Source organism: Hippoglossus hippoglossus, chromosome 24 (genome assembly GCF_009819705.1).
Source record: "Hippoglossus hippoglossus isolate fHipHip1 chromosome 24, fHipHip1.pri, whole genome shotgun sequence".
In the NCBI taxonomy this organism is placed as follows: Eukaryota; Metazoa; Chordata; class Actinopteri; order Pleuronectiformes; family Pleuronectidae; genus Hippoglossus; species Hippoglossus hippoglossus.
In genome coordinates, this window is record NC_047174.1 from 4,013,039 (window position 1) to 4,038,935 (window position 25,897).

Sequence of the window (25,897 nt, forward strand, 5' to 3'; positions counted from 1 at the left end):
TCACTTCACTAAACTGTAGTAAACAGGAGTCTCCACGGGCACTGGAATCTGTCGGGTCACTTTATGTTGCCAAATGTGTTTTTGTTGTTCTGTAAAGTCAAATAAACGATTTATCTGCATTGACAAAGTTGGAAGGAGGTTGGATGTTTTTTATTCTCAGACAGATAAAGTGAGGATCAGGGTTTGGGGGCGTGTTCTGCTGAGGCTATGAAACTCAAGACAAGTTTAGAAAACCCCTCAGTGGGTCAATCATAAAGCCACTGAAGACAGAAACAAGAGTCTGACTGGATGAAGTTCCCTTGTGAGGAGTTTGAATCAACAACAGGTAACTTTTCTTAGTTTGTTTCTTAAATTGACAAATAAAATACAATGGTAAGATTGATTTTGTGGTGGAAACAATGGTGCGTAAAAGTCGTGCGTAAAAGTTGTGCGTAAATCCTCTCCACTCTGAACTGATGTCCGTTTTGTTTTCCTTTTAGCTTCCACGATGAGGACACCATCAGTGCTGATCCCTGCAGCAGTTGTGTTGCTGCTGCTCAACCCACCGAGGTGCACAGATGCTGCGACCGTCCAAGGCGCTTTACCGCATCCAAACAAATACAACCCAAACGACTCGGAGAGATGCGTCCTACCCGCCATCGGAGGACTCATATCCCGCGGTCCGGGACCCGTGACATCCACCGACGAGGTGCTGGAGTCCAGTCAGGAGGCGCTGCACGTCACGGAGCGCCGGTACCTGCGGCTGGACTGGTGCAAGACGCAGCCGCTGAAGCAGACCATCCGGGAGGAGGGCTGCCTGAGCCGCACCATCATCAACCGCTTCTGCTACGGACAGTGCAACTCCTTCTACATCCCGCGGCACGTCTACCAGGACGGCATCGCGTTCGAGTCCTGCTCCGCCTGCAAACCCAAGACCTTCAGCACCGTCACGTACACGCTCTTCTGTCCGGGACTAACGCCGAGCACCAGGAAGAAACGGGTGCAGCGCGTAAAGCAGTGCCGCTGCACGACCATCGATACGGATTAGATGGAGACGATCTTCAGTGGGAGTGAAGTTGCTTCTGCACGATGAGAAAAGAGTGATGGGGAATTTACCTGAGCCTTTGTTATAAAGGAGAGAGGATACTCACCAATGTGCCACGAATTTTGCTGATATAATAAACACAAGTGGTCTTTTTATGTGTGTAAACAGATTTAGAGATGTTGTGTCCAAAAGAGATTGAGTTGGAGCTAGATTCTTTATTTCTTCAGGCTGGTGGATGTGCAAGACAAAGCAGGAAAAGGAGGACGAGTCTCTGAGAGGACTTGGGTTCATTATTTCCACTGTGTGGGATCTAAAGTCAAACGCTTCCATTATATACAAATACTTTTTTCTGTACAACTTGCACTGCTTCAATGCCACTTGTATGATTTGTGTATCGTGTTGTGATGCCTGTAAATAAAATAAATCTTTCCCAGCTGATACATCACCTCATTTCTGATCAGTGATTTTTTTTATTTGTGGAAAAAAAATGCGGTAAAAGCTTCTTGACTATACATATAAGAATTACTGCAAAATTACGTAATGTACACAGGTAAATCTATCGTATTGCACAAACGATTGTTTCAGTCTCTTTAAATTTCAACACATCTTCAGTATTTTCTTGGAAATGTAAGAATATCAGGCAAATTGAGTCTGTAAACAAACATACACACAAATTAAATCAACACCGATATCGGTGTCTGAGACGATGTCCAGTCTGATCCAAGCAGGAGCTGGTTGTGTGGCTGACGTGATGTTGGAGGGGACGTCTCTCAAGTTGAAGACATGCTGCCTTCTTTCTGACGCAGTCGATGTTTCTGTTGGGAGCAAAATATGATCAAGACAAGATCACTGCAGAACAACAATGCTTGTTTGTGTCGTATTGTCGTCTATGTGATGTGTTGTTGTGTTACCGTAACTCACCAGGCTGTTGGCGTTGATCTTCCTCGTTTCCACTTTTTTCTCCGCGGTGATTCGCTTCACCGAGAGCTGAGCCTCCTTTAACCTGCAACGGCAAAGAATCAGATTAATGCTGCAGCATCTTCATTTGAACGTGAACTCAGGAAAATGTCCAGAAAACTGGGGTCCGGACACTTTCCGGAGTTTGTCTCTCACACGTGAAGAGAGCAGCAGGAGATTGTCTTTCGTTTGACTTTGTGTCCGCAGTCTTCTACCTGAATGGCTCCTGTTTTTCATCCCAAGATATTTGTATTCTTTTTGTTTTTCACTTTTGTCGTCAAGACGTTTGCTCGCTCCGAATTTTCCTAACATTTTCCTGCTGTATTCTCACATCGACTCACTCAGACATTTTCCAGATACCTTACCAGGGGGCCGGCAGGAAAAGTTACGGAAAATGACCGGAGTCACTGACATTCGTGTTCTCACACACAGGCCCTCCGGAAAGTTTCAGGAAAACATCCAGAGTTCAATGTAGGTCTGAAAACGGCTTTAAAGAAACACTGTGTAACTGTTACTGGGACACAGCGCCCTCTGCAGCCACACATGGTGACTAACTCTGTTGAGCTTCGTGTCCGAGCGAATTAAGGGGCTTTGATGTCGAGAAAAATCAAAGCCGATCGATCTGAAGCTCTTGACTTCATTGCCTGACTTTATGCTGCTGCCACATGATTGGCTGATTGGATAGTAGCATAAATAAAGAAGTGTACAGATGTTCTTAATGATGTCCGTTACCTCTCGTTAGAGATGGTCTTATTCTCCTTCTTCCACCTGACCTTGAAGTCGCCACAAAACTCAAACCAGAGCATGAAGAAATGAGCGGCAGTCACGTCTTTATCTCCGGTCTTCGGCTTCAGTCCGAAGTACAGAACCAAGTCCTGAAAACTGAGCAGCGGGAAGAAATAAAGATAGAATTAAAAAAAACCACACATCTAAGATAGAGATGTAGATTTATTTCAGTTAAACAGGATTTTCATCAAAGGCTTCATTTGTTTGCTTTTCCAGGAATCGCTGGTTAAATTTAAGACAGTGTTTTGCACTTGAAACATCGACGTGATTTAAGTCTCTGACCTTTTTTGCACAGTCACCATCTGATAGGAAGTTTCTGCATGTTCCTTTCGTGCTGCAGAGAAACAGACGATGAAACAGTTTCTGTCAGTTTCTCTATCGGGTGGGTTTTCTACATTTTAAATATTCTTTAAGTGATTAACTCCTGGTTCTTGACTGAAAAAGTTAGGCATATTTAATGAGCTGATATTCAGTGTGCAGATCCAGATCGTAGCTGGATGTCTTGTGTATGAGGCTGACGTGAGTTTTAATATTTCAAAAAGCAGCTCCGTTGGTTGAAAGAACATTGTTTCTGAGGACCAGCCTGTGAGTCTCAGGCATGAGTCTCTCAGTCATTGCCAAATCTGTGTGATCCTTATCTGAGTGTCTAGCCTCTATACTCTGAATCCACCCTATCTCCTACACACACACACACACACACACACACACACACACACACACACACACACACACACACACACACACACAAAAAGCAAAAGGGACATTTTCAGGCCAGTAAGAGGATGAAAGGTTCATTTATCTGATGAGTCAAGACTATGGAATAATTTATAAAAGGTAAAATGGAAGGAAAAAGTGAAGGAGAGTCACAGCTGAACTACATTAGAGGATGGAAATCTTCAGTGCACAAAAACACAATAAAAACTATTATTTAATCTATTAACTTCAAATAATCACCAAAAGAAACTACTCTCTTTGTTGTGATTGACCTGTTTGTTAAAGAGTGTGTGACACGACCCTACATGACGTGTTTCCTCTCTCCACTCACCACTGAGAACAAAAGCCTCCATCTTGTCTTTGAACGGCTGCAGATGTTCTGCAGGTGATTCGGAGCAAACCTCCTTCACATTGTTCTCACATCCTGAAAGACAGAAGCCACACAAGGGACGTTTTATGGTATAGACTCAGTCACTGTCCAGGATGTGATTCCTCGTCATGACTTGTTTGTAGTAATGAGAAAAATGAAAATCAAAGCAGGAATCCCAGGATGGAAGGGATACAGGGAAATGACAAGAGCCCAACAAGAATGGATATTCTGGAGGATGCAGGTACCGATACTAGGGAGTGAACAAATTCTGACACCGATATTTAGAAATGTGGCAATGTTTCCTAAGATGTCATATCACACCCTTATGACAAAGAAATGTAACTGAGGCTTGATATTCTATAGTTTAAACATTATTAAAAATGAAAAGTTTCTATATTGGTGCCTATTAGCTTCCATAGACATAGATACCTATATGTCCGTGAAAGGCTCATATCAGCTGAATTTTATTGGCCAAGCGATATATATCGGTAAAAGAATGTGAACATTTTGGCACAAATATGCAGCAACACAGAATAATTTATGATTTTAGAGCCGGTATGAAGATAATCTCTGCCCTCTCACACAGAAATAGACAAAACGTGCGAGTTTAAACCACATGGAAGCAATGTTTTGTGCTTCAGTTGCACCTCGAGAAGCAAAACATGTTGACGTATGGACTTAAAAACCCAGAAATCACATCACATTTCACCTAAAATGCTTCTTCTCAGCTATAGATGTTGAAAGTGCATCTAGATTCTTTTATTCATCACTTTAGAATAACCTCTAGACAGTGTTGAGTCTTAGAATGAACCTCTTCTGTCTTGCAGTCTCGATGCAGTATTGTAATATTTGTGATTTAAATGAACAAGTAACTTTTTCTAATTCTTGAATTGTAGAATTTGAAACCATAACTCCAACAAAGAACTTAGAGACAGAACAAGAGAGAGTTTCGGCTGAAACTAACTCCACCTGTGGCCGAGCAGCAGGTCATCAGCACCACTTCCTCCTCAGACATCACTTATTGAGATTCACCCAGAGATGGCGACTGCTGACTCTGCTCTCTCTCTCTCTCTCTCTCTCTCTCTCTCTCTCTCTCTCTCTCTCTCTCTCTCTCTCGCTGCCCTGCGTCCAATCAGTGGATCAGAGGAGCCAGTCTGCGGAGCCAGTCATAATAGAGGCTGCGGAGGGAGCCGAGACCCCCCCCATCACCCAACCCTGACGCTCGATCGACATCTCCCAGATAAGATTACAAAAGAATACTGTTTTCATTCAGGATTTGTGTAAACTGTGGAGGCGGGTATCTCTCCTCTGTCTTTTGTCCTCCTCTTGAGCCTGACCAAAGTTTGCTGGTTTCAGGCTGAAGAGGGTTTTTAAAGCTTCACGTAAACACAGTGAGCTGATGAGGAGTGTGGTGCTTACACACGTGAAGCTGGATTTAGTGATTCGGTCTCATTGTGACGGATAAATGCTTTTTTTTAAAGAGATCTGAGGCTTGTGGTGCTGATGAGTTTGGCTCGGCCACCTCATAAATCACAGCACGACTCCTGACAGGTTCCACAATGACACACAGTTAATCCATCAAAGAAGTCAAACAGAACATCAGAGTGAGCAGGAAGTCTTCGTTAGCCATATTTCACATGAGAGAAGCGTAGATGTGCCAAGAAATCTGATTATGAGAGGGAAAAATAATGAGAACTCTTCATTTAATCTCTGTTACAAAATTCTAAAACCTACCGCAGCACAATTAGTTCATATACGCTCCTGGAAATAAATAAAAGGTATATTTTATTATTCAACAACCATGCTATCGGCTTTGTGAGGCGACAAAAATGGATGATACTTTTTATAAAAAATGTTTCAGATGTTAATGTCTCAAAACCTGGAAAAAAGAAACTAAATAAAAAAATATATATTACTGGATAGATGTAAAGAAAAAGAGTTTTTGTTTTCAAGTGAAACTTTGTTTGAACAGAACAGTTTCTTACGGATGTAGCTCAAGGTGCTTCACCAAAATAAAGCCATGAAATAAAGATTTAAAGAAGGTGATGCCAAACTAATTTGGATTAACTTTCAACTTGGAGTATTTTCAACGTAATGCAGTGTTTGGACCTCATTTCCCTCACCAGTCAACCGGGCTGGTTTAAGAGAAACTTATCTCTGTAACTGTGTCGCGAGACGTTTCATTCCGACCAAACAGAAAACAGAGGGAGAGTGAAGAACGGCAGCAGCTGAGCCTCAAACCAGGAATGAGGGTGGTTCAAACGGCCAGAAACAAAAGGAACCTGCGACGGCCGATCCAGATTGCACGGTGGTTTGGGTCCGAGGCCCGATAAGACAAAGCTGTGTTGAGAGGCAAAGAAACGTATCTGCGGCACAGATCTGTGGGCCACACTGGAGCCGAAGGTGATACAGCCCAGCAGGTTAAGGATCCATGCATCTCCGCAGAGGTCCGTGCAGAGATACCACAGATACTGGAGGTCTGGAGATTACCTAAGTGCGGAGCTACGGTCGCCCTGTGCCGGCGACGGGGGCACAAAGGCACAACGATGGGAGATCTGATGGGCACGAGGATTAGGAGCTGGATCTGAAAGGCGCCAGGCCAGTATCAGCAGCGAGCGAGACTCCTGCTAGTCTCTGAGTACACGCACATACAGCCCAGGCAAAAAACACATGTACTGTATACATAAGGATACAACAATGCACTCAGTCACAATGCTCAGCGGGACTTGTGCTGAATGGCGTCACATGGGCACACTTACAGGCAAGAGGGACAAGAAAGACAAGAGGAAATCTTTTGTTCTGGGGCTTCAGCTCAGTCGAGTCTGGTCAAAGAAGCAGGCCCTTCAGTCCTGAGTATAAACATTTCCTCCACTGCTGGGGCCAGTGATGGGAAACCAGGACGGTGAGTCGTTGGGGGGGTGGGGGGGAGGGGGTTTGGAGGTTGTCTGAGGGAAAAACCAATGCCAGACCGGGCCGAGGTTTTTTTCGGTCTGGTCTGGTCTGTGGGAACCTCTGGAGAGCGACGCGAAATCCCAGCGATAGAGTTACACAGGCTGGCTGAGGTTTTCAAACCGAAACACACAACAAAATGACCACAAGACAAAACGATTCCGGTCACCCAGTCACATGCGTGTTCGGAGCGGAGCTGATGTTTTGGGGAATGCGGGGGGAAACCAGCTTCAGTGATATTATGAAACAAGAGCAGGCCCAGAGTGTCGCTGCTTATTTCTCTGGGAGTCTTCAGAGAGAAAGAGGCTGGAACAGATCAAAAGTTGTCGATATCACGTACTTGTGAGGTCTCGTCCGAGCTGCCTCAGGTCCCTGTTGAGGTCATCGAACCTGACCTGTGCCGCCAGGAAGACGTCCTGGGGTTCAGGGAGGGGGAACATGCTCCTGTCTGTGCCGGCGTTCTGGTGGGACACAAACACAACAACAGGTTAGATCACAGTTAAATCAGGAACTGAGATTTGTGTTGCGTTTTTCGACTTTTCTTTTAAGACCTACAAAATATAAATTTCTAATCCCTACCTTGTCCACATTGTGGAGGTAGTATGACACCACATAGTCCACCAGGCTGATGCGATTGTCCTGAAACATTAAAAACAAGCATTCACACGTTTCCCCCGCTCAGATGACGGCAGTACTGCAAACAGTTGAGTTCCACCAAGCCTGAAGAAAGAGAAAAACTCTAACTACCGCTGTTATCTCACAGTGACTGAGGCCTTACTCTGCTCTTCACGTCCTTGAGTTTAGGGAGGATCTCCAGGCCGAAGCCGTCAGCCTGACCCCTGGTCCTGCTGCCCCCGTTCATGTGGTTCCCCAGAGCCAGCACCAGTCCCATCATCTCCCGCACGTCGTCACTCTCCACCAGGGCCTCGAAACAGAAAACATCTCATATTTACATCACCCAGTTTAAAGAGCATTATCACCGTATTGAGTGAGGCTGACTATCGGGCTCTACCTTGCAGACAGAGGAGACTGTGCTGAGCTTGCGTTGGACGGACCCGATCGTGTCGATGAACGCCGCCTGGAAGATGATGCAGTGAGCTCTTCCTGCAAAGTCTGGGATCTGAGACAGCTCGTACAGGAATCTGGGGGCCCAACACACAAACAGTGAGAAAACGTCCCTCTGAGAACGGCTAACAGAGGCTGAGCTCTGGAGGTTTGTCTCGGAGGATGTACTGACTGTTCGGGTTTGTCCAGGAGTTTGACTTTCTCCTCCTCTGACATCTCGTAGTGTTTCTTGATCTTCTCCAGCTCCTCGGGCTGAGCTCTCTGACACATTGACGACAAAACGTTACCAAGAGCTTCATAACTGTGCAGTTGCTTTTGTAAAGTGTGTTTTAATACATACGTTTTCATACAGAGCCTCAATGGTCTCCAGGTCCACAACAGAGTGGTCCACAGTCAGAACAGCTTGAAGTGGGGAGACAACAGATTAGGCCTTCGGGTGCTGATCCACAATATTCTTTTAGATTTAATAATGTTATCATTTTGTTTATATATGGCTAAACGCAGTGATTTAGCCAACATGCTACATGTTCACCAGGGTCTAAAAATCAATGTTTGTTGGCTCTTATCCGGAAAAAGGAAAAGAAAATGTTTGGTTTTCTGGTTTGATTAAATAACCGGTAAAATAAACGATGCAGCGACAGTCACATGAGCAACAAAATCCTGGTGAACAGGCAGAAAAGGAAAGACGACTTCCAACTGGAGCCGGTGGATCATATCATATCATCATGAAAACTGGATTTTCACCAGAGGAACAACAGGCTTTAAAGGAAATGATTGAAACTTTGCTAACTGGGGCGTTTGTAGCTCGCCGATGTTCCGTGTTCTGGTTTATTTGGGGAAACAAACAACAGAAGTAAACAGGCCAAACCCATAACTGCACATCCCACAAACATGAGACATCAAACATTCCTCCCAGTGGGAAACACGCTGTGCTCTTTGAGATTAGCGACGCCGATTGCCTCTCTGTGACCGTCCTGCTGACATTGTGGTGAGAGTTTCAGCCTTTAATCCCACGTTGGATTCCCCAGCAGCTCATATTCCAGAGTGAAGCACAGTAGGGGGGTGGGGGGGGTTCAGTGTGATGCCGGGGTTAAAGGTAAACACGGGTGATGTTCAGGGAGCCGAGTGTTTACAGAGGGAGGCTCGAGGTTTAAACTGTGGGACTGACTGAGAACACAGATGATTTACTGTGATCCACCTCTTCTATAACAAACACGACCATGTTTGTTTGATTACACACTGAAGTTTTCAGTGGTGATTCCCATCAGGATCTAAATCATAGACTTTATATGAAGGTCGACGTGACAGCTCCCTGAAAGTGAAGCCAAAGTGTTTTGGTCGCCCCCTGGTGGCTGGGCTGCAGTATAGGTCATATATGCCTCCTCCATGTTAGCGAATGGGACAATGTGCTCCACAATGTGCTCCAAAACAATAGACTACTTTAATTTGACATACATTATTATGATGAATAATATAATTAGAGTTATTAAAGCTTTTAAATGTATATTTTAAATGTATATGTTGGAGTTGTTCATACCCTATACCTGAGATAAATATATTTTATTCAGCTGTAAACATGATAAATAAATATGAACTTGAGCTGTTCGGAGACACATCGAGCTTACAAATAAAATAGGAGGTTCTGCATCGTATTTATTATTATTTTACAAACGTCCACGTTCATCACATCATTACTGAACTCACCTTGTTGAATATCTTTCATCTCCAGGTGGAGGCTTGATATGAGGATGCCCACGGCCTGAGAGCGCTTACCGTCCAGCAGCTTAATGATCTAACACACACACACACACACACACACACACACACACACACACACACACACACACACACACACACACACACACACACACACACACACACACGCACACACACGGTTACCATGACCACCTTGCCACTAGAAACCATTAGTGAGTCATTAGCAGAGTGTGTTGTGGAAAGGGGCCGAGGTCATATTAATCTTTACCCTGATGCATTAGCACTTTTTGCATTAGTGACCACGAAGGGAGAAATTTATTCATCAACATCATTTACTGTCGGTTACTTGGAAATGACAACAAGCAGCTATACAAACAAATTCATGTTGGGTTCTACTATGTTATTTGACAGTTTTTCTTTCTGTGTCTCTTAAAAATGTTAACACATTCTTATTTAATTCAAATATTGTGCTTTGAATTGCCTGTAGAATGCAACTTGGAGCATTACTGTTCTTACTACATGAAAAAGAAGATAAATTAATTGTGCAGATTTACTTCTAGTGTAAAATGAGGGGTGGAAAAAATCACATAAACTGACCTATATGTAATAAATGCAGATTCCTACTCTTTGCCCTTTCAAAACAATTTTTAAAAATATAACAACTGTGTCTATGTCTGGGTTTATGATTCAAACAGCTGTGTAATGATCTGGCCTCTGTAAAGACCAGGCTTTAACCCCCTCAAGTGGACAACAGTCATATTGCAATCTCCTGCATGACAAACCATCACTACCTCTGTCGTCTTTGGCTTCAGAGAAATATTCTCATGAGCGTGTGTCATGTTGTTTTCTGTTCTTGTCTACGTTACCTTCCTGGATTTGGCTTTCTTCTCATACGCCTCAGACAGCGGCTTCCTCTTGGTCTGTGTGGTGCTTTTGGCAAAGAGATCCTCAAACTCGCTGGCGTTGATTAAGTTTGGTTCTTCTAAAAGGTTCCACAGTGTGTCGATGCTGAGGGAGAGACAAGTGTTTATTACTTCACCTTCTGTTTTCATTTATTCATATATATGTAGATATTATTCATTGAAATCGCTTCACACAGGTGTTGATTAAATTTTCATTTTGTCGTGAATAATATAATAATAATATCATATCATATAATATCATACTTTTCTATATTTTAATTCATCATGTCTCATTATTCAAATAATGTTCAAGTATAAATTAAATTACAAACCTTTTAACTTGTATTTTCTGTTATTAATTAGAAATATTCTTTATTTATACAAGGCTGTTTATCACAATTTTAATAAGATCCTTAATTGTTTTTGTTTTATTTAATCTTTTATTGTTATAATGTCCAATTTTTTTAATATTATTTAAGTAGGTTGGGTATAAATGAAAAATTATGAACATATGTAAATTACACTTTCAATCACTTTGGCTCTTATAACTCAAAAGATATTTCACTGCAACTTTAACTTTCTCATCTCACACTGAATTATTGTTTTTTACTGTATTTAAAGGTAATTTTAAAGATCCATCCCTTTGAATAAGATAGTACTTCATGTTCTTAGTCACTGGTTTACTGAGTCTGTTTGGTCATGAACGTACTTGTTGTCCTGCATCTGGATCCTGGTCCAGTAAAGAGGCTTCATGGGTCTGGACAGCTCCACCGCTTCTTTCCTGGGAGGTTTATCCACAAAGAAACCTCCACCTGGAGGAGGAGGAGGTGGGGGGGCTAAGCCTGGCATGGATGGTGGTGGTGGAGGAGGAGGAGGTGGGGGGGCTAAGCCTGGCATGGATGGTGGTGGTGGAGGAGGAGGAGGTGGGGGGGCTAAGCCTGGCATGGATGGAGGAGGCGGCGGTGGTGGTGGAGGAGGAGGTGGGGGGGCTAAGCCTGGCATGGATGGAGGAGGCGGTGGAGGAGGAGGAGGAGGAGGAGGAGGAGGAGGAGGAAGGAGATTGTGTGTTTTGTTGGTTAACCTTGCCTCAGCAGGGGCTGGTGGTTGTTCTGTTTGAGGGACCGTGGCTCCAGGAGCAGGCAGAGTCTGGGATGGAGGCCCAGGGGGCGCTGTGTCGTCCTGTTGACCGGCCAGGCTCAGGCTGATGGAGGCCAGGTCCAGCTTTCTGGGGGTCACCTTCTGTGGCCGGGGACTCGTCCCTGTCCTCCCTGCGCCCTCTCCATCCTCCGGAGTTTTGACGAAGGTCTCTCTGTCCGTCTGGACGCAGACGGTGCGGAAAGATTTTTGTAAACAGTCGTCTCCAGTGGACACGGCGACGTCTCGGACTTCCCCTCTGCAGTGGCTCCCAGCCTGGGAGAGTTTGTCCTGCAGCTCGGCCACGGTGAACTCCAGCCGGGCGACGCTGTCCTCGTTGTCCACCCGTAGTCTGGAAAGCTCCCGACCGAACTCCTCCTGAAAATAATGTCAGACTTCAGCCCTACTCTCAAAGCACAGAGATAAATCTACATTCCTGGTGAACGTCTATAAACCCAGATAACATCAGTAAACATCACTACAGTTTTAAAGATATTTACAGTATCTGCAAAGACTCTTCTGAAAAACTTACTGATATTTATAAGTGTGTGTAATGCGATGTGCATTCAAATAAAAATTCTGATCTAGTAGATTTAAATATGGTTTCAATAGGGGACTGTTGGGCCTTATGAAACCAAAATGGTTGAAATGTACATGGATATTAAATGTACAGAGATGAGAGTGATATTGAACTTATCATCTAACTCACGAAGAAAGAAAGAAATGATACGAGTTCATAAACGTGTTGACACTAAACCAGGGTTGTTGTTCCTCGACGCTCACCTGTAAGTTCTCCAGCTCCTCTTTGCATTCTCTCTTCAGCTGCAGCAGAGCCGCCTGATGCTCTGAGAGGAAACACAGCAGAGACACAGTTGTTTTTTTTCTCTTCTCCCACGGACACATGTTCGTCGTTACAGCTGCGGTGCCTGAGAGCGCCTTCTTTACCTCGACGGGTACGTTAACGATGTGGCTTGAGTATTACAACACCGCAGACAAACAAACTACAACAACTATGAGACACGTGGGGGCTGGAACTCATTGTGTAGAGACAAAAAACACATTTATTTTCCACCGAGATGTGGGTTTGAGGGTATTTGAGGATCTACTGCAGTTGTTTAGGGACAGACTGGATCCAAAACAATGTAAATCATCAGGTGAGGGGAGCAAACGAGACATAAAAACACAGAAACCTAAGATGACAGCTCACTGGCTGCAGCTGCTGTGTTGAAAAAACAAAGCAAACCTTCTGGCGCCTGAATGTATCGAAGGGTCAGGTGCAGAGTTTATTTAACGTCTTGACAGTATTGACAAGCTCTGTGTTTTCAGGTACACACCTAATGTGTGTGTGGAGCGTCACTGATCAAACATTCTACAAGTGAGGTGGTTGGTTTGAATCCTTTCACAGCTAAAAGATTATCATGAGTGTGATGTGCAAAATGTTCTTAGCCAAGATTCAAGTCCTTAGTGTGTTTTAATTCAAACTGTGTTCGGTCTTAATTTTAGCTCTTTGATTATTCTAATGCTGATTAAAATGTGAACCCCTGCACTCACAGACAAACTCAGGTTTTAACTGTCTGTGACACCAGTGGCACCAAATGACAGAAACCATGTTGTGCTGCAGCGTTTTAATTGACAACCCAGTGATTAGTTTGAGGAATTAATCAAGAACAACACAGCTTCCTAACCAGCAGGTGGCACTAGAGTTGAATCATTTAAAACCATGAACAAAGTGGCTTCTACCATAGAATTCTCCTCAACATTCAGAATCACTTTCTATAAAAGGACAAACAGCGGTGTCAGTGTCACGTGTTGAACGAGTCTACAGTCTACACACTCACTGTGGACACACACAGGGTGGAGCTGTGTTTACTTTAGCAGGAGCTCCTGATGGTTTTTCTGTGTGTGCATTTTTATTTTAATCTCTAAGGGCGCTGCTACTGTGAGTGTATTCACTTCCTCTCACCTTTAACAGCTAGAAACACCAAGTGAACACTGGTTCATCAGTGGATTTCAAGTGGATTATAAAATGTACCTGCTTCAGTGTACTTGAGCCCGACTTTCTCCTCCTTGACTGGCGGCCAGACGGCTTGTAAACGACCAGGAGTCCGTTCCTCTCCCTCCCCCGGCGTGGAAGCCTCTGACTAGAGAGAACAGAGGTCGACGACAGAGACCTTTAACTTCTAAATACACCTTAAACACATCAAACCATTTTGAATTCACATATTTATTATTGAATTAAAGTTTGTTTTCTCGACTTGGCTCCACTTTTTGCAGGATTTACTGACCCTGTTTGAATAAACCTCAGTTTCTATTTGTAAAAGGTTGAATAAAACATAGGAAACAGTAAAGTTAAGTAAAAATATAGTTTATAAGAGCCCACACCAGATTAGCTGGGTCATTGTGGTCAAATGCTCCCTGTCGATAACATACTTTTCCATCAGATGAGTCTTTCTTCTCTGGCGTCTTACTGGAGGTTCTCTCAAAAATGGCTCTCAACACGTCTTTGTCCCCTCTAATCTTCTTCCTCACTGCGTCCAGGTCCACTTTATCTGCCGGGTCCTTCTTCAACGGCTTTGGGGTGAAAAAAGCCTTGAAGGCACCAAACGCTGCCTCTGCACCCGACACCTGAGATTTCGTGGAATCAAATGACCCCGACGTTTCTACGTCCTCCTCTTTTTCAGAGTCGTCCTTCTCGGGACTTTCCTCATTCTCAGGTTCATCCTGGTCTCCATCAGCCTCCGTCCTCTCCTCTTTCTCGTCTGCTTTCTTTTCCAGACTCAGAAACTGGGAGATCTGGTCCAAGAAGTTCCCCTGGACCCTGGCGTCCTCTGGCCTCTCTGGGAAAACGGCCCTCCTTGCCCCCAGAGACTGAGGTTTGATGTGGGACACGATGTCGTGCCCGGGGCCCACCACCCCTTTCCTCAGCACCCTCAGGCCGCTGAAGAGGGCCGGCAGCTGGATCTGCTTGTCCGTGGGGGAGCCCGGCGAGAAGGTGGCTCTGGTGAAGGTGGATCCAGGTGGAGGGTTGTTGGCTTGGGCCGATATCTTTATGGAAATATTCGATGAATTATCTTGTGGCTTGTGAGGATGTTGGTGGATGGAGAAGTCTGGAGGACTTTTTCCTTCTTCCTCATCCTCTTCCTCCTCTGCACCTTTCACCTCCTCTTCTTCATCATTTTCAGAGCAGGAGGGCTCATCGTTTTGCTCTTCAGCTTCTTCAGCCTCTTCTTCAGCAGAGTGTCCTGTCCCTGTCCCAGTTAGCACCACGTGTCCCTCAGACTCCTCGGGGTGAATATTTACAACTGAACTATATGAGTCTTCCTGAAAATCTGCAATTTCCTCATTTTCATGCAATTTATCACTTTTTCCTACATCCTGCTTGACACCGTTTGGCACGACACAATCACAATCTATATTTGTGCACTCAGCAGAAATGTGTTGACATTTTGGCTGCAGAGACGCGTTCGAGGCACATTCGCCCGGGGAGTTCTCTGGCCTGTGAGAACCATTTACTCTGTCGCAGTGTTTGTTTGGCATTTCGGAGACATTTTCCTCGTTTCCAGCCGCGCTCTGCTGCTCTGTTCGGTTAAATTCATTCCTCTCCTGCTCCGTTCGGTCTGAGTCATTCCCTCCCTCTCTCACCGAGGTCACCTTCTCCCCGTCATGAGGCAGTATAACATAACACAAGGAATCTTTAAAGTTCGCATCCCCACTTTTCTGTTTAGTAAAACTCAGCTCCTCCTGCGTCAGCTCCTCGTTTTCCTCATCGGAAAAGGTCCTGAAACATTTGAGAAGAGCTTTTTGCTTCTCCATTTCCTGCAAGTAACGGTTGCTCGTAGAAAAAGTGGGAAAGTTTTCCAGAGCAGAAAGGTTCTGAGAAGCTTTTACCACAACGTCAACATTGTGGCTTCTGTTTCAACTGCTCATTTCTAAGACTTAAGTGCAACGTTGTGGTGTCTCCCATCAGAAAAAAAGCCTTATTCCAGTCTAATTGGTGTTTTGGCACCTGTATGACATGCACTAATGCTGGTTCCAGGATCATGCAGCTTCTGGTTATTAGAAATAAGCAAATGCAGATGTCATTATTCTGAAAATCCAACCTGTTTCTGCTCCAGCTTGCTGAAAACAAGTACATGTATCCTTTCAGTGTTAGAACGGCTCCTTCATGTTTTACCAGAGAAGTGATTTTCCAAACCTAAAACTGGAAGCTGCTGTTAGTCACTCAGAGCAGCCAATGACAGGAGAGAAAATCCACCAAGTCAGGGAAAAGTGAAGTTTTTTCCGAGGCCGGCTCCACGCGCTGCTCTGCAGGCTGGAGTGAGTCAGCTCGGCTTCTGTCCCAGTGAAGTCAGATCCAGCTCCAGGCGTGAGCGTCCAGCTTCTGCCTCCTCTTCCTTCCAGCTCTGCTAAACCTGCTTCTGTATTCTACACAGCAGCATCCCAGACGAGGTGCGGCACATTGTCACAGTGTAACTGGGAGCAGACGGCGTCTTTAGCCACTGTATCTGACAACACGGTGGCAGATCCGTGAGCCATAAGGCGGAGGAGGCCACCCACAGCAGATGGAAGGACACCACACCCAGAGATACAGGAGGGTAAACAGGCCTGTCAGGGATCACTGTGTGAGAGGTGTGGGTCCGGAGCTGTGACGGGCAGGTCTCCCAGCTGCCCCGCAGCTCCTGAGCAACACACGGCTAATCTGGACGACTTAGGTCAAACCCCACCTACACAAACACACACTCTTAACCAGATCACATTAAATCTAACATACATGATACACAGAGAGGGTCTGTTTGATTCCTGGTTTCCAAAGATAAAAGTTATTGGTTTAGTGGCTTTGTGATGTCACATGGTCGACAATAAACTCTTGTTTTTGTGCCTAAAATACTAAATTCCTATTAGAAATATAAATGGGTATATGGAAAAAATATCTGAAAAAATAATAATGTTACACAAAAGGATAAAACAACTAAAACAACTAAATAAAATGAAAATTAAATGTTTAAATTAAATGAAATTAAAGGGACAGTAATTAAGATTCACGCAGACATAAATGATAAAGAAATTGCTGGGTAAGTAAGTTGCTATGTTTCGATAATACACCTTTAGTTGAATATGCACAAATAAAGACAAAACTTGGAAAAAAGTTCGGACTGGAGTTTATTTTTCTGAAGACTGAAGGTTTTACTGAACCAGATGTGAAGACTTTGCCTTCGCTTTTCTAATATTTAGCTGAATGAAAAATATCTAAACGAGAACCAACCACCCTTCCTCTGTCAGTGGTTAATATTTGTGTTGTGTTCAGGACCCGCCCTTGTTTGCTCTCATGTTATCGCAGCGAGTGACGGATCACATCAGTCACTACATCGTCCAACTTCTCCCTGACAGCGCCTGTAATCAGAGGAAAGCCTGAACCCTGCAGTGGTGATTTAACTGGAACACACTTAATCTCATGAATACTAATAATAACGTGTTTTTGCATTCCCAGAGACACTGTGGCCTTTATGTGAGCGGAGTTTACGTAATAAGAATGAATCCAGATAATCCCATGAAGCATAAGACTCTGAGCACACACACACACGCACACGCACACACGCACACGCACACGCACACACACACACACACACACACACACACACACACACAACCTGAACAAACACACTGGACTGTTTCCAGCATTATGAAGCAGAAATGTGTAGAATTTATACATCACAATAATACACTGATGTATTTAATTGATCCAAACATATCTTCTAATTTCTGACCTGAGCTCTTTGATGCTCTAAAACACATGTTCCACTCAATCCTCTCTAATATAAAAACATGGGATGTGTTTGAACTTGTAAAGACTCAGAATTTCCCTCTATCGAGTCAGTTGTTGGGTTTTACAGATTATTCTCCATAATTTAAAGCCAGAAAAGTTTTCGAAATTCTGTTGAGATTAAAATTAAACTTTAAATTGAAACTTGCAAATCAGGTGAGGCTGCTTTCTATTTCCTTTTCCTGAAAACTAACGGAATGAGTAAAGATGCAATTAAAAACATAAAATAAATGAATCATATTTTGGGGTAATATCACCATTAATCCTCAGCTGTCTTTTATTCATTTTTTATTTCTTCACTATTTTGGAGATGTTGTTGTGGATGAAGGACATTTGATGATTTACTGTTTATTTATTATAATGATCAAATATGTAATTTGCTGTTACTTAGTTTGACTTACTCTGGATAACATCTGTGCAGGAAATATTTATCATTATTATATAATTACATTATTACTTTCCATTATTATTATTATCATAACAAGGTCTGAAAATAAACTTTGGAGTTAGTCTGAGCAGCAGAGAAAAAGGACGTCTAACACAAACAAAGTATTAAGAACTAATTCATGCTTGTGCAGACACCGTTCCTCATACAATGCACCTACACAGTTACATTAAAGCTCCGTTATGTAACCACAGGGGACACAGAGCTCCTTGTCACACAGCTGTGAGGCCACCGTTTGAACCTGCACCACGAGAATGACGTCACTGTCATTATGATGCAGCCTTATTTATATCCAATGCAGATCATATAGCCATTAAGAGAAGGGTCATGGCAGTAAATATCAGGGGAAATCAGTCTAGACAGAGCGAGACACTCTCCTTCACCTCAGCTCTTCCGTGCTACTCACCCTGAACTCCGGGGGGAGAGGTGTGGCTGTGGGTGTATCAGCGATGTCGTCCTCGGCAGCGGTGATGCGTAGGAAGTCGATGTGTTTGGGTCTGGACGGATGAGAGAGGAACCGACTGAAGGAGAGAGAGTCTTCCACCTCCTGCTGCCAGATCTCCTCCAGCCTCTGTAGAGCTTCGTCTGAAGGAAACACAGTCAAATCACCGTTAGAGCACATTCGTGGATCATCGAGGCATCGGAGACAATAAGTGCAAAGATGCACGACTTAGTTTATCTCATCGGTTTCTTTCCTGGTCATTTATGCTTTGATACACGTGGAATTGTAAAGTGTTAAGCAAAAGTCAACAGCAATAAGAAACTTTTTTGGAAGTACTTATTTCCATTAATCATACTTCTTGTTAAGCCTTAAAATGTCATAATATTATTATATTAGTTTTATTGCATCCAATATTCTACAATTTCAAAATATTTTTTAATTTCTAATGCACATGTGGTTCAGCAAATGCTCAGGAATAAGTTCCTGCAATAATTAAAACATTTTCTTAATCATGCTACTGGAATTTAAAGTATAAATAAACAGTCAAATCTTACACAGCCATTAATAAAAAGTACATTTACATATCTTTTCGTATTACACTCGGGCGAGATGAGGAGTGGATGATTGATGTGTGCGGCTGCAGCGGTGACACCTACTGCCAACTGTGCTAATTGAAAAACTACTGGAGCTCAGAGGATGGAGTGCAGATGTGCGACAAGAGGCGACATCATCATTTATCACTATAGTTATCACACAGAACCTGTTCAAAAAAAAAAGTCAAGTTATAATCATCAAATTTAAATGTGTAAACTTTATTCTTTATTTCTTTAAAGACAGTCTTTGGCTGAGTTGCAGGATGAGACTCCTTCGCTGCTGGACGTTAGAGGCTAAGAGGTAAAGCTAATGTTCTGCAGGCACTAATGATCCTTCACTTTCATTAGAAAGTCTGGCTCCTACCAGCCGGGGGTCAAAGGCAGCTCGACCTTGAGGAGAGAAGCGTGTCTGTCGGTGTCAGTTCAGATACGAGCTCCAACAGATGCCAGTTGTGTAACTCCCAGCCGACACAAGAGGCAAATTAAACAGTTTATGGAAATGTGTTATCTGCCCTCGGTTTGACCACAATGAACAGTGAGCGATGGCTTTTTGGAGAATAACCCTCAGGCGGCTCTGAATGTCTTTCTTCCTCTCGCTCTGATCATCGTCCTCTGAAGAGTTGAAGCGTTTCACAAAGCTCAGGGCGTTAATCCTGTTCTGACAGCCGGGGGGGGCGTCCGGCCTGCACGAGGAAAAGTCATCAGACCTCACTGAACGAAGCGAGCGCCAGGATTCTTCTTCTACTAATGCATTCATCATTTACACAGTTTAATTCTTTAATATTTAGTCATTTGCAGAATCTTTTAGCTCTTGACTGAAACTAGACGATGTTTAAACTGAGAAAACACCAATGCTTTTATGACTGCAACTACATATCAATGTTTTGTGGGTCGTTAGATGTAATGTGATTATCCATCCGTCCATTATCTACGCCGCTTGTCCTCTGAGGGTCGTGCGGGCGCTGGAGCCGAACCCAGGGGACACTGGGCGAGAGGCAGGGGACAATCTGGACATGTCGCCAGTGTGTCGCAGAGCCAACATCTGGATTAATAACCATTCAGGCAATTTAGGGTCTGCAATTAACCGAACACGCAGACACAGGGAGAATGTACAAACTGCAAATAGAAATCCAACATGGTTAATCCTCATCACAACCTTCTGACCCACGAGTCATGTGAACACACACACACACACACACACACACACACACACACACACACACACACACACACACACACACACACAAGGAGAGCATCACTATTTCTGTTGTTTGAAGGGAAACACGTCACGTCAGGCCAGTGCTGATTGACTGTGAGGGTATTCACATCAGGTGCTCAACTTGCACTTCATGCCTGATCTCACACACACTCACACATACACACACACACACACACACACACACACACACACACACACACACACACATAGAGAGAGAAAAACATAGTGGTATGTCAAGCCAGCACGGGGTCATTATTTACAGACTACCACACATCCTTCAGATCCGACTCTCACAGCTGCTGTGGTGTGGAAGAGACAGTCCAAAACAGAGTGTGTGTGTGTGTGTGTGTGTGTGTGTGTGTGTCTGTGTGTGTGTGTGTGTGTGAGAGTGTCTCTGTGTGTGTGTGTGAGCTCATCGACCCAGAGGAGACTACAGTGACTGAGGTCGGGGCATTAAAAATGAGAGCGTCTCAATCAATGTGTAAATCTGACAGTCAGGACTCAACGTGTAGCAGCTCCGACGCCGTCTGCCCTTCTTCCCCCTGTTCACTTCACTAACCAACCACTAAAAGTCAATGTCATGCTGCTGCACAGCCACTTCTCACCCTGTTACTCTGCTGAAGGATTTCTGTCCTCCTGAATCCACTGTAGAACAGCCTGATTAACAAGGTGGAGGCCTGTTTACAACTGTAAATCGATGCTGGGAGGATTCTGTGTGATGCCGACGCTACAAAATCCTTTGAGATATTTCATAAGCTTTAGACAGGATGTGAAATGAAGCAATACAGCAAACTCTGTAGAAAAACAGAAATTTTGATTGTACCAAATACGATCAAATATTTAACTACAGAGAAAAGTTAATGTGCAAAACTTTTTCCTGCATGTTTACAATGTTTTCACGATATTTATATCTTGCAATAGCGGCGCACACTACCTGGTTTCAAGTCGGGTTCAGTACCAAAATTAAGGGATGGATCCAAGAATTGCTTTTCACCTTTTTTCCAGGCTGGGATTGGCTCCAGCTCCCTACGACCCTCAAACAGATAAATGATCAACTCTTGAAGTAAATGTTGTAAAACAATAATTAGCATTTTTACCTGAGGATGAATCGTGGTTGTCCTCTGTCTCATTGGTGCGTCCGTCTGTCTGGATCTCTTCACTCAGCCCGAAGCTCGACCATGACCACTTCCTCTTTGGATTCCTCTCACCCTTTTCCTTGGCACCTCCACAGTCTCCGGAGAATAAACTGTCTTCTCCTGATTTTGTCTGCACTGTGTGACTCTGACACACGTCTTCCTCACGCTGATCAGTCAGGTTCAGAGGCAGAGAGGACGACAACAAAGGGGACAGAATCGGGGACATGGTGTCAAAGCTGCTGGATGTTGGTGGAGAAACATCCAGGACTGCGGACAGGGACGGTGACGGTACAGGGGAAGTTTGTCTACCAGCTGAAGGAGGCCACGAAGAATTGTTTGAACACTTGTAAAGATGCGATGGTCGATTCTTCCTTTTCGATCCCTTTGAATTCTTCTCACACTGTTTGTCCTCTATGAGATCTTCGATATCTGCCTTCGCTCCCTCCATCCTCAGAGCCTGATGGAGGCTCTGGCTCAGAGCTTCACACAGGACTCGAAGTTCTTCCACCGGCAGAGGCTTGTCTGCAGCGCGACCCAAGTTCTGTGTCTCACTCAGGGAATCAGACGTGAATTCAGCCCTGCATCTTTGTTGCAGATGGTCGTCACCATTGCTTCCATCGGGAATGAACTGGGGTTCATCACTGCCCTCTTTGATCCAGTCCGAGCTAGTGAGACTCACCCTTCGTATGATTCCCTCAACTTCCTCGATTTTGCCCATCACCCGCCGTGCTGCAGCCCTCTTCCCCAGCTCTTCAAACCACCGCTGAGGGGACTTCACCTCCCCGACCTCTGCCTTCCTGTCCTCATGGGTCTGACTTGCTGACTGGGTGGTCTGGGCCTTTGCTGCGTTCCCTGTTCTCTCCTCTGTCCCTCTATTGGAGTCGAGACGAGGCTGAGTGATGTACACTGAGTACGTCTCGTTGTCATATTCCGAGTTGTCAGTGTCCGAGTCAGGAAATGCACATTCATCCTTTCTGGGTAAACCCCTCTTGTGAGAGAGAGGAGCTTTTTTAGCATTAGATCTAGAAAACTTTTCAGATGCGGCATCGGGCGGCTTCACTCTCCATACCGGCTTTATCTCCTGTGTCCGAGCACTTTGGTTCTCCTTGTCCTTTACAGAAACTCCCTTTCTCCTGATGGGCCTGTCCACCTTGAAGTCCCACTCTCCAAACGTAGGGGAGCTCGACATCTGAAGCTTCGTCAGCCTCTTTAGCTTCGAGGGCACCCGAGGCGACCCGGGGGACATCTTCACGTTATGGTGAAGGGTGCCTGCGTTAACTATCCCCTCCGCTCTCTTCCTTCTCTCCCGAGGGATCTGGATCCATGGGGATTTTGCTGAAGCGCCCTGTTGGTTCCCCATGCTCATGAAAGTCTGACACTCCACACACAGCGGTAACAACTCTGTCAGCCAGCGGACCTCGGAGGAGTCATCCAGCGCTTTGAGGGAGTCTTTCAAGTCCGTGAGGCCGAATTTGTCTGCTTGACCTGGCTTCACATTTCCAGCCGGACCCTCCTCCTTCTCCCAGTTGGAGCCCAGTCGATGGGAGCTGAGAGGGGCTTTAGAGGGGGGAGATGGGCCCCTGCACAGAGCGAAGGGAGGACTCACACAACTCCTCTTGCTGATGTAGAGGTGTGAGGTGGCGTGAGTGCACTCCATGATGTTGTTCTAACGCCAGAGATGGAGCAGGTGATGGTTCCTCTGTAGCTCTGTAGGGTTTAAACCTCTGAAAACTCATTCACCACCGAGTCCTGGAAGAAGGAATAGAACATGTACATGAAACAAAATGAGACGTTGCTTCTCTCAGGGTACTAAGTACTATATCAAACTAAATGAGTTTATTATTCTTATTCAACACAATAAGCAATTTTCTTTTATCCTGACACTTGTGATTATATATTTTTAATAAGCAGAAAACAGGAAATATCCGTACACCAGCTGAAGCTCCCACAGACTTCACACGTAAACTACTTCCCAGGTAAAGTTTTGATTTGACCTGGGAGGTAATAAAATGTTTGTTTTGTCTTGTCTTCTGGGTTTCCACACCTCTTTGCCTCAAGTTTGAATGTGCATACTTGTGTTTATGGATAATAACCAGCACATTCATTGATAAGGAATATAACTGTCAGTTGTAACCCTGCATTATTAATAACGGACATACAAATATATCTGTGCAGAGATAACAGGCAAACATATTAACCCTGTTTACCAGTTGTGTAGCAACATTAAAGCTCAATGAATCACCCATTTCACAGATAAATAAAAGAATAATCATTGTATATTTCTACAGTTTATGACTTTTCTTTCATTATAATTGTATGTAAAGAACTTTAAACTTCTTGCAACAACTCATAAAATCTACTTAAACATCTCATCAATAATGTTATTAAAAGTAAAAAGTGGTGTCTGTGACATATACATAAGAAACCACAAGAGAAAGGTGTATCTTAATTCATCCACTTACTCGTGTCTGGCTCCTCCGTCCGTTCTGCTGCAGGTCACTGATCTGCTGCACTTCAGCTTCACTCAGGTGACAGAAGACGACTGCCCGTCCACAAAGTGACGGACAGGAGCGTCAGCCAATCACTGGATTCCCTGGACATTTGAACTATTCCTACTGGCTGATGGGATGAGCATCACTTCCAGTAATCTACTGAGGGCTGACAGGTATCGAGGGGAGCACGTAAACAGACAGACGGGAGGCTCAACGAGGATTTGGACTTATAATTGTAATCTTATTGACAGATAAGTCTAATAAACACAGAATGGGCAGGAGTGTAAGTCCTCTATTTAATAAAACATGTAGTAGTTTAGTACAGTTATCCTGTTAAAGTACCAGTCATTGGTTAAACTTTGCATTTCTTGTGTAATTGCTTCCTTCACATAAGTAAAGACTACACTGTAAATATGCTCAATTGCAAGTAAAAGTCCTGTATTCAAAGTCTTACAGAAGAAAATACTGAATTTAAAGCCATATATGTAAAAGTACTTATTATGAAGCAGAAAAGCCGCTCTCAACTTTAAATTGACATATGTTATAATGTTGTCTTATTATTACAAATTGATTCATGTGTAAGCAGCATTGTTGTGTTATCTACTTTATATGATGTTGTTTAATCTATAGTAACAAACATTATATACTATAAAAGCTGTATGTAAAACCCTAATGTCAAATACATGTTGTGGACTAACAATAACACTATATATATATATATATATATATATTCAAGTAAAGTACAAATACCTCTTCAGTAAATTGTTTGATTAAATGTTCTTATTGTTAAAACATGAAGAAACACTTGTGCTCCCTGAGAGTTAAGGTTGTGAGGTCAGTGCAATTACCAACCTGGGTTGTGTGAGTCACATCTGCCCCTGCAGCCGCACACCGACTACACAAGTGTGATTCAGGTCAGCCGTGCACCATGCTGAGCCGCACGCTGGTCAGTGCGTGCACGGAGCTGATCTCACCTGCCGGCCAGCTGTCTGAGATGGATTACAGACGTTTTAAAGAAATCAAACAGCTGCCAGTGTCACCAAAGCCACAACGGCGGCATCTTCACAAACAGGAAAAGGCTGCTACTGAAGAAAAGGACTCCAGCCTGAGTCAAATAAGATGCATTAAGGAATCCGCTCCTGGACGGTAGTTTAATTTTAAAAGGGTAAATCACATAGAAACGTGACCAAACTGATATTATTGAGGCATGTAATCAGAGGCCTGATGTGTGCATTTCAATCCATTTTCACTGGGCTGCATTGAAAACTCACTGGCCCACCACTAGATGTCATCGATGTCTTTGGCAGCTCTGCCTCCTGATCAGTGAAGGAGACCACATGAGGTGAACACAATGAACATCTGACCAACGTTACAGCCCCTGTCACCTGTAGGAGCTGTAATTAGAGGGATAGCTACAATTAAACTGTGAGATTTTAATGGTCGTGGACAATATTTAAAGTCGGGAGCAACTTTTTTCTCTCCCATGCCACAAAGTTTACAAGATTTTGTGAATGTACTGAATAATCTGCACAACTGTATGTGATGATTTAACAGGTTAAAGGTGTGAATTAACTACTTTACATGCAGATTTTCTTCATACAATCATAATATAATGGGATTTGACTGTAGACACCATATTCTTCCCACAAAACTTGCCCCTAATATAATGTATATCTCACTAAAATCCTTAAAAATCGTGCAAATGTTTAAAATAAACGTACGTATACATCCTCAGCACTCACTACAATAGAAGTACTTTAAAACAAGCAAGTTAGAGAACAAGCAAATTGCAGGATAAGTACTTCAGTGTGACTTAGAAACAACATGAGCTCTTTAGTCACAGGAAAAAGTGAAAGCTGATTTCTGTGGGTGAGGTGTGAGTCTGTGTGTATGGGTGAGGGGGGGGGGGGGGGGGGGGGGGGGGGGGGGGGTGCAGACCGAGAGACAGAGCCATTCTTAACTTTACATTGATTTTTAAAAAGTGGTGGTAGTTTAGAATCTGAGCATCATCATCATCTTCATCTTCATCTTCTTCTTCATCCTGAGTGACAGCCATCACCATCACCACCTCCACAGGGAGCTCGTCCTCTGATGCCCGGGCTCCATCCGTGCGCTGCTCCGCACTGCTGCTG

General features: G+C 43.9%; 2 protein-coding genes across 4 annotated transcripts; one reads left to right on the plus strand and one right to left on the minus strand.

Moving 5' to 3' along the window:
• Positions 1-191: 191 nt before the first annotated feature.
• Positions 192-1,469, plus strand: grem1a (gremlin 1a, DAN family BMP antagonist). The gene is made up of 2 exons (XM_034580422.1): positions 192-325; positions 480-1,469. The coding sequence occupies exons 1-2, from the start codon at positions 289-291 to the stop codon at positions 1,025-1,027; spliced, it is 585 nt and encodes a 194-aa protein (XP_034436313.1). The 5' UTR covers positions 192-288; the 3' UTR covers positions 1,028-1,469.
• fmn1 (formin 1) lies at positions 1,454-25,598 on the minus strand. Of its 3 annotated transcripts, XM_034580414.1 has the most exons (21): positions 25,037-25,598; positions 24,618-24,754; positions 23,736-23,931; positions 21,235-23,022; positions 18,290-18,468; positions 13,650-13,758; positions 12,401-12,462; positions 11,193-11,995; positions 10,448-10,589; positions 9,570-9,657; positions 8,206-8,267; positions 8,038-8,126; positions 7,813-7,942; positions 7,579-7,725; positions 7,380-7,439; positions 7,141-7,261; positions 3,813-3,905; positions 3,050-3,101; positions 2,714-2,863; positions 1,946-2,027; positions 1,454-1,839 (listed from the first exon to the last, which is right to left on the minus strand). In XM_034580414.1, exons 4-21 carry the CDS (start codon positions 22,928-22,930, stop codon positions 1,795-1,797), a joined length of 4,110 nt encoding a protein of 1,369 aa, XP_034436305.1. In that variant the 5' UTR covers positions 22,931-23,022; positions 23,736-23,931; positions 24,618-24,754; positions 25,037-25,598; the 3' UTR covers positions 1,454-1,794. The 3 variants fall into 3 exon arrangements, with proteins under 3 accessions (XP_034436305.1, XP_034436306.1, XP_034436307.1); XM_034580415.1 differs by lacking the exon at positions 25,037-25,598 and having other exon boundaries at positions 24,618-24,798; XM_034580416.1 differs by lacking the exons at positions 18,290-18,468; positions 21,235-23,022; positions 23,736-23,931; positions 24,618-24,754; positions 25,037-25,598 and adding an exon at positions 14,048-16,286 and having other exon boundaries at positions 1,610-1,839.
• Positions 25,599-25,897: the final 299 nt, after the last annotated feature.

Excerpts from the sequence above, each read along its gene's own strand:
- grem1a (XM_034580422.1), top strand. The coding sequence starts at position 289 with ATGAAGTTCCCTTGTGAGGAGTTTGAATCAACAACAG. Across the intron at positions 326-479 it reads GGAGTTTGAATCAACAACAG|CTTCCACGATGAGGACACCA; the intron begins GTAACTTTTCTT and ends TTTTCCTTTTAG.
- fmn1 (XM_034580414.1), bottom strand. The coding sequence starts at position 22,930 with ATGGAGTGCACTCACGCCACCTCACACCTCTACATCAGCAAGAGGAGT. Across the intron at positions 7,440-7,578 it reads TCAAGGACGTGAAGAGCAGA|GACAATCGCATCAGCCTGGT; the intron begins GTAAGGCCTCAG and ends TTAATGTTTCAG. Across the intron at positions 7,262-7,379 it reads ACCTCCACAATGTGGACAAG|AACGCCGGCACAGACAGGAG; the intron begins GTAGGGATTAGA and ends GTGTCCCACCAG.